At 35.2% G+C, this 14,887-nt stretch overlaps 2 protein-coding genes across 3 annotated transcripts in view; both read right to left on the reverse strand.

The window, feature by feature from the left end:
• Positions 1–14,887, reverse strand: part of LOC136845875 (solute carrier organic anion transporter family member 74D-like) — a 194,341-nt gene that overhangs the window by 161,669 nt on the left and 17,785 nt on the right. The window lies entirely within an intron of this gene.
• Positions 11,749–14,887, reverse strand: part of LOC136845524 (aggrecan core protein-like) — a 27,542-nt gene continuing 24,403 nt past the window's right edge. Inside the window, exons 2-5 of the mRNA XM_067115704.1 lie at positions 12,643–12,864; positions 12,370–12,555; positions 12,096–12,281; positions 11,749–12,007 (exon numbers count right to left, since the gene is read on the reverse strand). Of these exons, the coding sequence (XP_066971805.1) occupies positions 11,749–12,007; positions 12,096–12,281; positions 12,370–12,555; positions 12,643–12,864 (853 nt within the window). The remainder of the gene's footprint in view (positions 12,008–12,095; positions 12,282–12,369; positions 12,556–12,642; positions 12,865–14,887) is intronic.

A 14,887-nucleotide genomic window follows, 5' to 3' on the forward strand; every position in this document is an offset into this window, starting at 1 on the left:
CTACTTCTCCCGACCGCTCAGCAACTAGGTCTTTTGCAAAGAACGCCAGAAAACTCCCATTATTCATGCATAACGCCAAATACTAAAACAATAGCTGTGTGGGGGAAAAATAAATTAACAATAGGTGTCACAGAGGAGCATATCACTGTGAATTTAGACCCAAAATAACTTTTGTACTGAAGGACTAGACCGATAATCTCCATTTATACACATCTAAGCTAAATAATCTCATCTAGGCTAAATAGTCAGCCTTTGTAAGAAAGCTGAGTTATCTTCAACACTGTAGGCGCTGTGATACGGCAAGAGTGACAGGCAGACAGAGGAACGGACAAACAATTAATGATCCCCTCAACCGTGTACGAGGAGTTTTAGTGAAGTCTAGAAAGAAAGTCTGTTACTGAAACGAAATTTCACAGATCAAAAAACTGAAGAAGAATCTGAGCTGGCGCCGTGGTTGTAACGGTATTTGGCAGTCATTTGCCAAACAGATTAGAGGTCAGACTGAACCTAAAAAAAAAAAAAAAAATATAAAATATATATATATATATATATATATATAAAAAATATAAAAAAAAAAAAAAAAAAATATATAATCTAATCTCAATCTCATGAAAAAAATACTAAATTCTTTTTTTGTGAATGACACGTGGAAAGCCGTTAAAAAATAAAAAAAAAAAAAAAGGCAAAAGAAAGCACTGAAGCCCAGAAAGATCTGGGCGGTCTGTTTGCCAGGGGCAGGAAGGGTAAAAATAAAATGAGTCCGCAAAATTGACAGTTCAGCGCAGACGTTAGCACAATTCTACCGATTTAGGCTGCAATGTACTTGAACATAAAATTTTTTAAAATGTGACTTCAAATTGTGATATATTCTACATGCAGTAGCAAAGCTTCATAAGTTATCTACAAAAATTGGACGTGTGGATGTATATGTATATGTGTGTATGTATATATATATATACATATATATATATATATATATATATATATATATATATATAGATAGATAGATAGATAGATAGTGTGTGTGCAGGTGTGTGTTGGTACATGTATACGTTCTCATATTTCAATTTGTTCTTATAGGCATTTAAATTCATAAAAATTTGTGGGATTACAGTAATTAAAATACACACATATATTTATATATACATGTGATTGTATACGTATGTATGTATGTATATATGCACGTATGTACGTGTGTTTTTATATGTGTTTGACACACTCTGACTATAACCACTGCCTATGTCAACCAAGTGAAAGTGTTCCCGCACACGCTACTGCGTATATATATCATGACATGTAGGAAATACAGTCTATAATCAACCCAGCTGCATCATCTAATCACGACTAGAAATCGAAAAAAAGTCTTTATAATCATCCATTTATATATACAAAAAAAAAATTGTATTGGGTAGGATCTGGTGGGTAAGATTGTTCAATCATGAACATGACTGCACAAACTACTTTTTCCGCGGTTAATAATTGATTTTAATTTTATTTGGGACACTTTCAAATTTCTCTCGTTCTCGTACTAAACTCCCAAAGTAGCCTAGAACTGCATAAAAGATATTTTAGGCTAAGTACATACATGCTCTCTCTCTCTCTCTCTCTCTCTCTCTCTCTCTCTCTCTCTCTCTCTCTCTCTCTCTCTCTCTCTCTCTCTCTATATATATATATATATATATATATATATATATATATATATATATATATATATATATATATATATATATATATATATATATAGCAAATCTGAATATAAAGATATATATATATATTACATTTTTCATATATACATATAATAATTTCAAAGGAACCTCTGAATTAGTCAGTTCCTTGGCATCAGAGTTAGTCAATCAGAGAAACATACACAAACACACACACGCACTACAATTAAATATGGAAGTTCTCTACTGACATATATCTTTTAACTCAATAGGGCTGACAGTGGAAGATCCTTACTGAAATCAAGCTTAAGAAAAAGAAAAATGAGAAAAGTCTGACGACCGCTTAAAGCATGAACTTTAAATCATGAAAGATCATTGTTGGAAAACATTCGGCAACCACTTCAGGCATTTTCGTTTAAGACAAGACAAAAAAAAGGCCTTTAGCTACGCCTGAAACCCCGGAAGTAAAGCATTTTACAAATAACAGAACATTAGATCTGAAACCTGTTACTGTATTTGCTTTAAGCGGTCGTCAGCATTTTGTTTTTTGCCATCTTCATAAGCCCGTTTCCAGTTAGGATCTTCCACTATCAGGAGGCCTATTTAGTTAAAATATATATATTAGCAGAGAACTTCCATTTTTAATTATACTGTGTGTTTGTGTGTGTTTGTGTTTGTGTGTGTGTGTGTGTGTGTTTGTGCGTACGCTCTCTTTCTGATGTCATCAGCTGACTAACGAGGTTCCTTTTGAAATTGTGATGAAAATCTATATTAGTTACAGTGAAAAAGGGGAAGTTGCAGTAGTTTGACAACGAGATAAACGGATGTAGATGATAACTGAGATGAAATACAAGGATCTAAAGGTTGAATTGGGGGAAAACCTCAAAGTTGCACTTAGAAGTAATAGTTGGAGAGGTTGCACAACAAGATGGAAGATAGGAAGCGGGAACAGACGAGAACAGCCCAACAGTTGCGCTGAGAAATAATAGTTAAAGAGTTTGAACAGCAACATACAAGAAAGGAAGCAAGAATAAATGTCAAGTAAAAAGGAAGAAATTGGGGTGCAGCTGCGGCCCTAAGGGACGACGCAAACACCCTTCAGCGATGCCTACAGTGCACCACGTGAAATCCACTCACTGCAGTAAACCCCTAACGGAGAAAACTGATAGAGTAAAATTATATCGAAATAAAACAGAAGAAATTCCCTTTTTCTAGCCCAAGCAAAGAACAGCTTACTGATTACCAAGTAAGCTTACTGATCACAGAAGCCTATTCCAAAAGTAGCGGCTGGGAACGACCTTTAATCTTTAAAAGCAGCTGGCGTAAAAAGTCCTTCGGGATTTCTCATCTGAAGGAGAGAACTCCATTGTCACGCCAGGCCCAGTAATACAGACACAACTTGCTGGGTCATGCCATTTGGGAGCACAAATACACTTTGTTATGGTCACTGCGCTTAAGCCACTCGGCCAGTGATGCAAGTTCTTAAGGCAAACACAGAAGAATTACAGTGAAGAATGATTCGACAGTCTCTCTCTCTCTCTCTCTCTCTCTCTCTCTCTCTCTCTCTCTCTCTGTATCTCTCTGTATGTGTATATATATATATATATATATATATATATATATATATATATAGAGAGAGAGAGAGAGAGAGAGAGAGAGAGAGAGAGAGAGAGAGAGAGAGAGAGAGAGAGGAATAATCAAACTGTAACGCCTTCAAAATCCTTCCCACCGTGCTTGAACAAATAAAGACAGGAAGTAACAAGAGTATGTATACACACACACACATACATAAATATATATATGTGTGTGTGTGTGTGTGTGTGTGTGTGTGTGTGTGTGTGTGTGTGTGTGTGTGTGTGTGTGTGTAGGTCAAGCAACTTTCAGCAGAAAAGATTTCCTCACCGGAAACCCACTGACAAAGGAAAGAAAGGCGATGTTAAGATGTTAATCATGTTTGAGGAGGAAATGTATATATTCATAAAATACTAATATAACCAAGAAGTATAATGGAGAAAGGGTAAATAAACTGCTATTGTGGGTACTGTATTAATCAGTGATATTAGAAACATAATGGCTTAGTAAACTTTATATAAAAAATTCATGTTTTTTATATATAACATTAAACCAATAAAAACTGGAATGGTAAATCATTTACTTTCACATTCCCTACAGATCTGTTCTGAGCATGAATGGTATTCAAACTGTAATTCATGTACCATCATAGCTATTTATGCAACAAGACACAATTAACGGCGAACTTACATGATTTAAAATGAAGTATGAAGCTGGGTCGCTACCCGAACTTTCTAGCTTCAATAGAGGACGCCCCACCGCTCCATCCTCTGCGGGTTGGGGACCCACGTCTGTCTCCCTCAGGAATCACAGAAAGTTTGTCTTTGATACCGACTGTAATTTACTCTAATATCGATAAAAGGTACATATACCAGGTCCTACATTCTGCTAGTCCCCGAAGATATTGAATCTCACTCAACAACCCATCTTCCCCCAGGGAAGTAGTGCACTGTAGGCATTACTTAAGGTTTTTTGCAGGGTCCCTTCGGCCCCTAGCTGCAATCCCTTCCATTCTTTTTACTGCATCTCCGTTCATATTCGCTTTCTTCCGTCTTACTTTCTTTAACCCTCTCCTTACAATAGTTTCATGGTGCAACTGCGAAGTTTTCCTCCTGTTAGTAAACCTTTTATTCCTTTCTACTCTCACTTCTCCTTTTAGCGCTGAATGACCTCATAGGTCCCAGCGCTTGGCCCCAATTTCTTTGTGCTGTTTTTCAATAACGTTTGTCACTACAAAGTCTTAGACCAAACGGGCGCAGGTTCGAGTCCTGCCATGGACGTCAAAGTTTCTTCTTTCCCTTCCAAAATTTTGTTCTACGGTTGTGTAGTGAAAAGGCTTTCCAAAATGTTAAGAGGTCATTGTGGCTATTACAAATACAGTATGTAAGTAAAAGAATGATATAATAATTTTATATATATATATATATATATATATATATATATATATATATATATATATATATATATATATATATATATATATATATATATATATATATATATATATATATATATATATATATATATATATATATATATATACATATATATATATATATATATATATATATATATATATATATGTATGTGTGTGTGTGTGTGTGTGTGTGTGTGTGTATGTGTGAACTTACAGAAAGGAAGCTGGAACCGTGAGGATACTTGGGGAAGGTAAACCACAGGAATTTTACCGGCGAGCCTAAAATAATATTCATCAATAATACAATATTTCTTAAAATTATATTTTTTGGCACATTATAAAGATTTTAAAATAAGAGGTGAACTGTTTCAGGAAAATAATGCATTGCATCTTCGTTTGTGAACTTCTGAGGTTCTAACTACACAAGATCCTCAGGGAGGCTGTTCCAGAGTCCAACGGTGTGAGGGATAAGGGACAGCGAATTAGATATCCTACTACAGAAAGTAAGAAGAAGAAAAAAATACAAGAATAAACTCACAGACATAAAACAAGATTAACTGAGAGAGACAGAAATCGAAAGTCGACGCAACGAAACCTTGTGAATGTACTGTATGTGCGTGTTTGTGTGCAAGTCTGCGGTTGTATATGTTTGCATGTTTACCAGTCTGTTTGTTTGTGGGATTGAATATACGATGACGAAAGAGACAGTTTGAGTGCGTGTGTGTTTTTGTGTGTGTGTGGTCTAGAAACCACACACACATCTCGACGTCCCCTTAATAACCGTTTGTCATGGATGCCTTAACTACCTAATTAGGGGTTGGCCTTTTTAAAAGAGTGGCTCTCAGGACTGAGAGAATATTAATATTGGGAGAACAATTACGGCCAAGAAAGCAATAAGAGTAATGAGTGTTTACCAGAACTGAAATGGAAAGTGGATGATGAGTGAACAAATAGAGAGAACAGGCATATGAAGAACTGGAATAGAAAATTAATAAAACACAGGAATATTCTTTGGGAACAGTAAACAGATAATGATTGAAAATATATCTCTCATACATACAAATAGGTTAAAAAGTGAAACACGACATACATTCAAAACTTTAGACAAAACACGACAAATCGAGAGGACACTAGCATTCAACCCTGATGTATACAAAACAGAAACAAATGAAGAAAGGCGCAGCAAATGGATTTGGGCATTATAAAAGAGGCACAGCAAAAAAAAAAAAGAATTACGAAAGAAGATTAAGAAGAAAAACAAACTCCCAGGTCAAAGAGCGTTCAAACGCGTTCACTTTTAACCAGTAGAACGCGCCTCTCACTAGCCAGTCGTGACAAAACCAGAGAGCGAATTTCAGCAGTAAAACTGTCACAATGCCAAACATTCGCCGTAAAGTGAATTTACGATCTTGCGTTCCTCTAAGAATTCCACGTGATATGAGAGGCATCCTTGCTTTGTTTGTCACCTGGAATACTTTACGATGGCAGAGATGTTTGTGAGGACTCGTTGCCTAGACTAAATAATAATAAATAATAATAATAATAATAATAATAATAATAATAATAATAATAATAATAATAATAATAATAACATAAGTCTTAAAATGGAGAGATTTTTTAAATATATATACCCTAACATGACTGTCGATTTGTTTCTCCTATAATAATAATAATAATAATAATAATAATAATAATAATAATAATAATAATAATAATAATAATTAGTAGTAGTAGTAGTAGTAGTAGTAGTAGTAGTAGTAGTAGTAGTAGTAGTAGTAGTAGTAGTAGTAGTAGTAGTAGTAGTAGTAGTAGTAGACAGGATTTGACTTTGAAACGTCTCCCTTGTCCTGCGTTGATTGAACTTTCATTGTTTCAGTTTGGAAAATGTATTGGGGAGCAATAATAATAATAATAATAATAATAATAATAATTAGTAGTAGTACTGGTAGTAATAGTAGTGGATGGGATTTGCCTTTGAAGCGGCTCCCTTGTCCTGAGTTGATTTAACAAGAACGTGCTGTCAGGTCTGAAAAGATATTGGGCAGCCTTTCCCTTCTTCTTCCTCTTCCCGCAAACAAGGGTGATTTCAGGTTTGTCAACTTTATTCACCTGAACTTGAGCTATACTTTCGAACATCAAATCACGTGAAATTTCGTGAAGTTTTGACTTGAAAAACTGAACTGTGTTCACAAGTATTAATGGAAATTAGGCCTAATGTGCTAAGTGAATATACAGTTTAATAAGTTACTGAGAGTTTAACTAATTTTATATAAAATACAAAACGCATAAATCCTCACTTTATCTTGAGCATTTAAAAAACAAAATTAATGTATTAAGCGATTATATAGTTTAAGAAGGTACTGAGAATTCAAATAATTTTATATAAAACACATAAATCCACATTTTATAAGGAGCATTTAAATAAAAAAAAATAATGCATTAAGTGAATATACAGTATAATAAGTTATCGAGAATTTAATTAATTTTATATAAAATATAAACTTGTATAGGTCAACATTTGATCTTGAGCACTTAAATAAAAAATAGAATTAATTTATTACGGGAATATACAATTTATTAAGTTACTGAGATAAGGAATTTTATATACAGTATGAGTTTGCACAAATCCACATTTTATCTTGAGCAATTTAAATAAAAAATAAAATGGGTGTATTACGTGAATATACAGACTAATAAGTTACTGAGAATGTAAGGAATTTTATACAAACTATAAACTTGCATAAAACTGCATCTCATCTTGAGCATTTAAATAAAAAATAAAATTAATTTATTGACTGAATATGGAGTTTAATAAGTTACTGAGAATTTAAGTAATTTTATATAAAATATAAACTTCCATAATTCTCCATTTTATGTTGAGTACTAAAATTAAAAATTAAAATAAGACACCAGCTTACACCATACATATTTCCCAGAGAACCACAAGGCGTTATAAAGAGCAGTAAACTGAAAGGTACAAAGGCAGAGTGAAATTCTAACAAACTTCCCTACCCGCTGGTATTTATGACTAGACGCAGCTCAAGAAGACTCTCTCTCTCTCTCTCTCTCTCTCTCTCTCTCTGGCTTTGTTTTTGCACGGTATCAGTGTATACCGAGCATCCGGTGTCCTGCTGCAGCATGTAACGTGTATACGTCCTGTAAAACTAGATCAGCTGACGAGGCTTCGCACATAAACCTTCGAGAAGGTTGTAGGCCGACCTACAAATAAAAATAGACCTATTCCGTCATGGGTCTATAGGAATTGGAACGTGAAATTTAAGCCAAAGGCCAATAGCTAGGACCTATCAGATCACTCAACGCTAAAAGGGAAACTGAGAGTAAATGAGGTTTGAAAGGTGTAACAGGAGGAAAACTTCGCAGCTGCACTGTAAAACAATTGTTAAGAGAGGGTTGAGGAAAGTAAGTTGGAGGAAAGATAATGAACGGAAGTACAGTAAAAGGCATGAAAGGGGTTGCAGCTAGGGGCCGCAGGGATCCTGCAAAGAACCTTAAGTAATGCCTACAGTGCACCACGAGAGGTGCACTGACGGTACTATCCTGCCCACCCCCCCTACGGAGTAGTTCTAGACTCTAGACCAGTGGTTCTTAAACTTTTTTGCCTTGCGCCCCCCTCTGCATTATGTATAGACCCTACGCCCCCCCACCCCTGAAATTTTTGCCAATTAGGCTATAATCTATCAACAATATGTTGTGTATTTGTATGCTATTATACTTATCATAACAATAAAAGACAATTCATAAACAAGATTTGAAATTAAAATTGACTTATATTTTGAATTTTTGGCATGTTTTGAGATAATGGTTAGAAAATATATGGAAACATTGATAACGTTTTTGGCAATTTTGTAACATCACAAATTAAAAATATAATTGGCACCATCTGGCAACTCTGTTTGTGCCCCCCTTGGAAGCTTCTGGCGGCCCCCTAGGGGGGCGCGCCCCCAGTTTAAGAATCACTGCTCTAGACCGATGTGAGTGACGTGTATCCTTGGTTCACCAATAAATAATGTTCCATTATAAGCTTATAAACCAAAAAGGGGAGTTCTGGGCTTAAGAACTGTTTTGGGGCCTCGTGAGACGAGTGACCTTCAAGTCATTAAAATAGTATGCGCAGTATTTTGGTAGCCGTAGTTGTTATTTGCATATTATCAACAGTTCTATATTTACGTCGGTTACAAAGATTCTAGTACAGTCATCAGCTATTTTAACAATTTACCAACATTTCTATCTACTTATTCATTAATTTCTTAATTTATTTTTCTTTTTTCTATAACTGATCTCTTCTTTCTGTATTTTCATTTACCTTCTGTTGCTGCTTTCCAATGAACACCATCATATTCTTTGGAAGCTTGAATTTCAAGTCAAATAGCCCCAGTGGTGGGCTTATTCCACATGAATAAGGTTCATCTTCTGAATAATAATAATAATAATAATAATAATAATAATAATAATAATAATAATAATAATAATAATAATAAATGTAGGCTATGTTAGTAAATCAGTGAGATTGAAGTCTTTGTGTCAGTTACGATGACGTAGTCATTAGCGGACGAAATGATGAGTAAGCATATTGCAGAAGCATGATCTAACAATACAGAAAAAGAGAAACTTGTTCTCTCTCTCTCTCTCTCTCTCTCTCTCTCTCTCTCTCTCTCTCTCTAGCATCTGCTATCCATACTAACCAAAAGATTATACAAGCAAAGAACATATGTGGGTCTAGAGACTTATTTTTCATGCTCAATGCTTGAGACTATGACTAGATTCCCAGCTGGCGAACTTCAGTGTCGTGAGAGTTTTATATAGACGTAGCCTACAGGGCCTACGCATCTACTCTACAGTGATACGCAATTGTACAATGACTGTTTTATATGAAATACCTTGCGTACAGCTTTACATAACGACACTTATTGTGCTGTACTGTGATTAATAACGTGAGTTATTATATTTGTTCAGGAAAATTACAGCACCGGAATATTGTAATGTCAGTTCAAACGGGTTTCGTATATGAAAATGCAAAAAGTGTTACAACTATATGAAAATGTAAATGTTGTTATAGGAAATTTCTATTTTTAATCTTATAAAGAAAACGGATGTGGCCGCAAATGTAGTCAGTCTACAGAACTTGACGGCAAAACCAGCCTAGGTTGAACCGCAATTGCTTCAGAAAACACACACACGCATACATATACACTCACAGTATCACTGCATCTGTCAAAAGGATGTTGAGGGCCACTCCTCTTCCCTAACCCCAACCCCCCACAATGAGCGCCACTTTTCTTGCCCACATTATGGCACTCCCGGCATATGAAGGACCTTTTTCGTTGCAAAACCTCTCTCTCTTAAGTGGCACATCACCCTTCCTCTCCTTAGGTATACATATCATGCGTTTATATGTAACAAACTCAGTCTGCTTCTACAGTACAACAGACTATCAGACTTGTTTCTTATGTAGTCACAAATTCAGTCTGCTTAATTTAGAATCTCAGACTTGTTCTATGTAGTCACAAATTCAGTCTGCTTCATCTACTCTCTCAGACTTGGTTCTTACGTATAACAAATTCAGTCTGCTTAATTTAGAATCTCAGACTTGCTCTATGTACTCACAAATTCAGTCTGCTTCATCTACTCTCTCAGACTTGTTCTTACGTGTAACAAATTCAGTAACAAATTTAGAATCTCACTTGTTCTATCAAATTTAATTTAGAATCTCAGACAGACTTGTTCTTAATTTAGAATCTCAGACTTGTTCTATGTAGTCACAAATTCAGTCTGCTTCATCTACTCTCTCAGACTTGGTTCTTACGTATAACAAATTCAGTCAGCTTAATTTAGAATCTCAGACTTGTTCTATGTAGTCACAAATTCAGTTTGCTTCATCTACTCTCTCAGACTTGGTTCTTACGTATAACAAATTCAGTCTGCTTAATTTAGAATCTCAGACTTGCTCTATGTACTCACAAATTCAGTGTGCTTCATCTACACTCTCAGACTTGTTCTTACGTGTAACAAATTCAGTCTGATTAACCTAGACTCTCTTAGACTTGTTCTTGTGTAGTCACAAATTCAGTCTGCTTCATCTACACTCTCAGACTTGTTCGTGCGTATAACAAATTCAGTCTGCTTAATCTAGACTCTCTCAGACTTGGGATGCACGGTATCACGAGAAGTCTGGCCTTGGAAGAAACATTAGACTTAATCAGCATTCACGAAAACAACCGGGAAGCGAGATAGATATGGCACAGGGTCAGTAGTCTCTCTCTCTCTCTCTCTCTCTCTCTCTCTCTCTCTCTCTCTCTATATATATATATATATATATATATATATATATATATATATATATATATATATATATGTGTGTGTGTGTGTGTGTGTGTGTGTGTGTGTGTATCTCTCTCTCTCTCTTCTTTCTCTCTCTCTCTCTCTCTCTATATATATATATATATATATATATATATATATATAGAGAGAGAGAGAGAGAGAGAGAGAGAGAGAGAGAGAGAGAGAGAGAGAGAGAGAGATAGAGACCTTAGACTAATATATATACCATCAGTACCACCCCTGACCAACTAATTATTTAAAAAGTTCCCAAAAATCTGTTCCCAAAGGTTCCTTGGGACCTCCGTTGCTTGGCCGGTTCACATAGCGTTATATTTAGCCAATCAGCCCCAAGTGACTGACAAGTCTAGATATGCGACGATAACATTCCTACCGAGTGCACGAACAAAGGAATATATTTGGAGATTTGATTAGTTTCTTGAGTTTGGAACTGTCACTAAAAAGTTTCTTGAACTCAGAACTGTCAATAAAAAGTTAGTTTCTGGAGCTCAGAACTGTCACTAAAAAGTTCCTTGAGTTCAGAACTGTCAATAAAAAGTTTCTTGAACTCAGAACTGTCAATAAAAAAGTTTCTGGAGCTCAGAACTGTCACTAAAAAGTTCCTTGTGTTCAGAACTGTCAATAAAAAGTTTCTGGAGCTCAGAACTGTCACTAAAAAGTTCCTTGAGTTCAGAACTGTCACTAAAAAGTTCCTTGAGCTCAGAACTGTCACTAAAAAGTTTCTTGAACTCAGAACTGTCAAGTTAGTTTCTGGAGCTCAGAACTGTCACTAAAAGTTTTGAGTTCAGAACTGTCAATAAAAAGTTTCTTGAACTCAGAACTGTCAATAAAAAGTTTCTGGAGCTCAGAACTGTCACTAAAAAGTTCCTTGCGTTCAGAACTGTCAATAAAAAGTTCAGAGCTCAGAACTGTCACTAAAAGTTCCTTGAGTTCAGAACTGTCACTAAAAAGTTCCTTGAGCTCAGAACTGTCACTAAAAAGTTTCTTGAACTCAGAACTGTCAATAAAAAGTTAGTTTCTGGAGCTCAGAACTGTCACTAAAAAGTTCCTTGAGTTCAGAACTGTCAATAAAAAGTTTCTTGAACTCAGAACTGTCAATAAAAAGTTTCTGGAGCTCAGAACTGTCACTAAAAAGTTCCTTGCGTTCAGAACTGTCAATAAAAAGTTTCTGGAGCTCAGAACTGTCACTAAAAAGTTCCTTGAGTTCAGAACTGTCACTAAAAAGTTCCTTGAGCTCAGAACTGTCACTAAAAAGTTTCTTGAACTCAGAACTGTCAATAAAAAGTTAGTTTCTGGAGCTCAGAACTGTCACTAAAAAGTTCCTTGAGTTCAGAACTGTCAATAAAAAGTTTCTTGAACTCAGAACTGTCAATAAAAAGTTTCTGGAGCTCAGAACTGTCACTAAAAAGTTCCTTGCGTTCAGAACTGTCAATAAAAAGTTTCTGGAACTCAGAACTGTCACTAAAAAGTTCCTTGAGTTCAGAACTGTCACTAAAAAGTTCCTTGAGCTCAGAACTGTCACTAAAAAGTTTCTTGAACTCAGAACTGTCAATAAAAAGTTAGTTTCTGGAGCTCAGAACTGTCACTAAAAAGTTCCTTGAGTTCAGAACTGTCAATAAAAGTTTCTTGAACTCAGAACTGTCAATAAAAAGTTTCTGGAGCTCAGAACTGTCACTAAAAAGTTCCTTGCGTTCAGAACTGTCAATAAAAAGTTTCTGGAGCTCAGAACTGTCACTAAAAAGTTCCTTGAGTTCAGAACTGTCACTAAAAAGCTCCTTGAGCTCAGAACTGTCACTAAAAAGTTTCTTGAGCTGAGAACTGTCACTAAAAATTTCCTTGAGTTTAGAACTGTCACTAAAAAGTTTTTGAGCTCAGAACTGTTACTAAAAAGTTCCTTGAGTTTAGAACTGCCACTAAAAAGTTCCTTGATCTCAGAACTGTCACTAAAAAGTTTCTTGGGCTCAGAACTGTCGCTAAAAAGTTCCTTGAGTTTAGAACTGTCACTAAAAAGTTACTTGAGTTTAGAACTGTCATTAAAAGTTTCTTGAGCTCACAACTGTCACTAAAAAGTTCTTTGAATTTAGAACTGTCATTAAAAGTTTCTTGAGCTCACAACTGTCACTGAAAAGTTTCTTGAGTTTAGAACTGTCATTAAAAAGTTTCTTGAACTCAGAACTGTCACTAAAAGTTTACCGAGTTCAGAACTGTAACTATTAAGCTCCTTGAGTTCAGAATTGTCACTAAAAAACTCGTCTCATATGAATAAACAATAGTAAAACTTATCTTTTTTTTAATAAATAAAGATAGAAAATACAGAATTTTATATTCATTCTTGTACAGATATAGTCAATCATTCAAAGCCTTATAAAAGACAAGAATACCATGAATCTTTAACAAAACTGGACCAAAAATAGGTACAAATCATGATCCGGTTTCAAACGTGCAATGTATTCACGATGCAGAATAGGAATATAGAATTTAGGCCAAAGGCCAAGTGCTGGGACCTATGAGGTCATTCAGCGCTGAAACGGAAATTGTCAGTAAAAAGGTTTGAAAGGTGTAACAGAAGGAAAACCTCGCAGTTGCACAATGAAACAATTGTTAGGAAATGGTGGAAAGTAAGATGGAAGAAAGCGAGTTTTAACGGAGGTACAGTAAAAGGAGTGGAAGGGATTGCAGCTAGGTGCCGAAGGGACGCTGCAAAGAACCGTAATGCCTACAGTGCACCGCGTGAGGTGCACCGACGGCACTATACCCCTACGGAAAGTAACAAAAGGAGACATATTTTCGTAATAAACAAAGATAGAAAATACAAAGTTTATATTCCTTCTTGTATAAATACAGTCAATCAGCATTCATATGATTTATATAAGACAAAACTACCATATATCTTTCATCATTTTGTACAAAATAAGCAAAAATCTTGATACGGTTTCAAACATGCAATGCATTCAGGATAAGGATGCATAATGCATGGAGATGTTATTATTGCAATGCTCTCCGTTTGCTTAACCAAGGATAGGGGACGCAATCCATCCGTGACAAAAATAAACAAGTAAATAAATAAATAAAAATTATGGCTTACCAAATACTGATGAATATTGTCATGGTCTGATTTTAACCTATATATAAGGTAGGTCGGGGTACCTGGTCAATTATGGCATACAGAGAGAGAGAGAGAGAGAGAGAGAGAGAGAGAGAGAGAGAGAGAGAGAGAGAGAGAGAGAGTAATCCAAAGCTGGATAAACCTTGATAGAGTACAAGAACCTCAAATTCCACTGAAATAGAGTTTAAGTTTAGGGTCCCATCTCTATAATACGATGACTCTTGGGAGAGAGACCAACTAATTTCCACGTGCAAACAATACAGGTAACCAACCACGCTCTCTCTCTCTCTCTCTCTCTCTCTCTCTCTCTCTCTCTCTCTCTCTCTCTCTCTCTCTCTCTCTCACACACACCTGATTGATTTATGGTTGCTAAAACTGGTGTCAAAACATCTAGGTTATGACGCTATACATATATATATATATATATATATATATATATATATATATATATATATATATATATATATATATATATATATATATATATATATATATATATATATATATATATATATATATATATATATATATATATATATATATATATATATATATATATATATATATTATTCTTTAAGGTTCAAGGCGAATAGATACCATGTGCGGTAGCATTAAACACACAAACGCACACACGCGAGTACAGATCTGAGAGAATATTCCTAAACTATATACGGTTTCAACGTGGTTCAACGATACAGTAGCAACAGTACTATAGGCTAGTACTAAGAAGAGTAGCTTTACTAGTGCTAGGAGGGCTCGGTACTCGCCAAA

Source organism: Macrobrachium rosenbergii, chromosome 14, assembly GCF_040412425.1.
Source record: "Macrobrachium rosenbergii isolate ZJJX-2024 chromosome 14, ASM4041242v1, whole genome shotgun sequence".
Lineage (NCBI taxonomy): Eukaryota > Metazoa > Arthropoda > Malacostraca > Decapoda > Palaemonidae > Macrobrachium > Macrobrachium rosenbergii.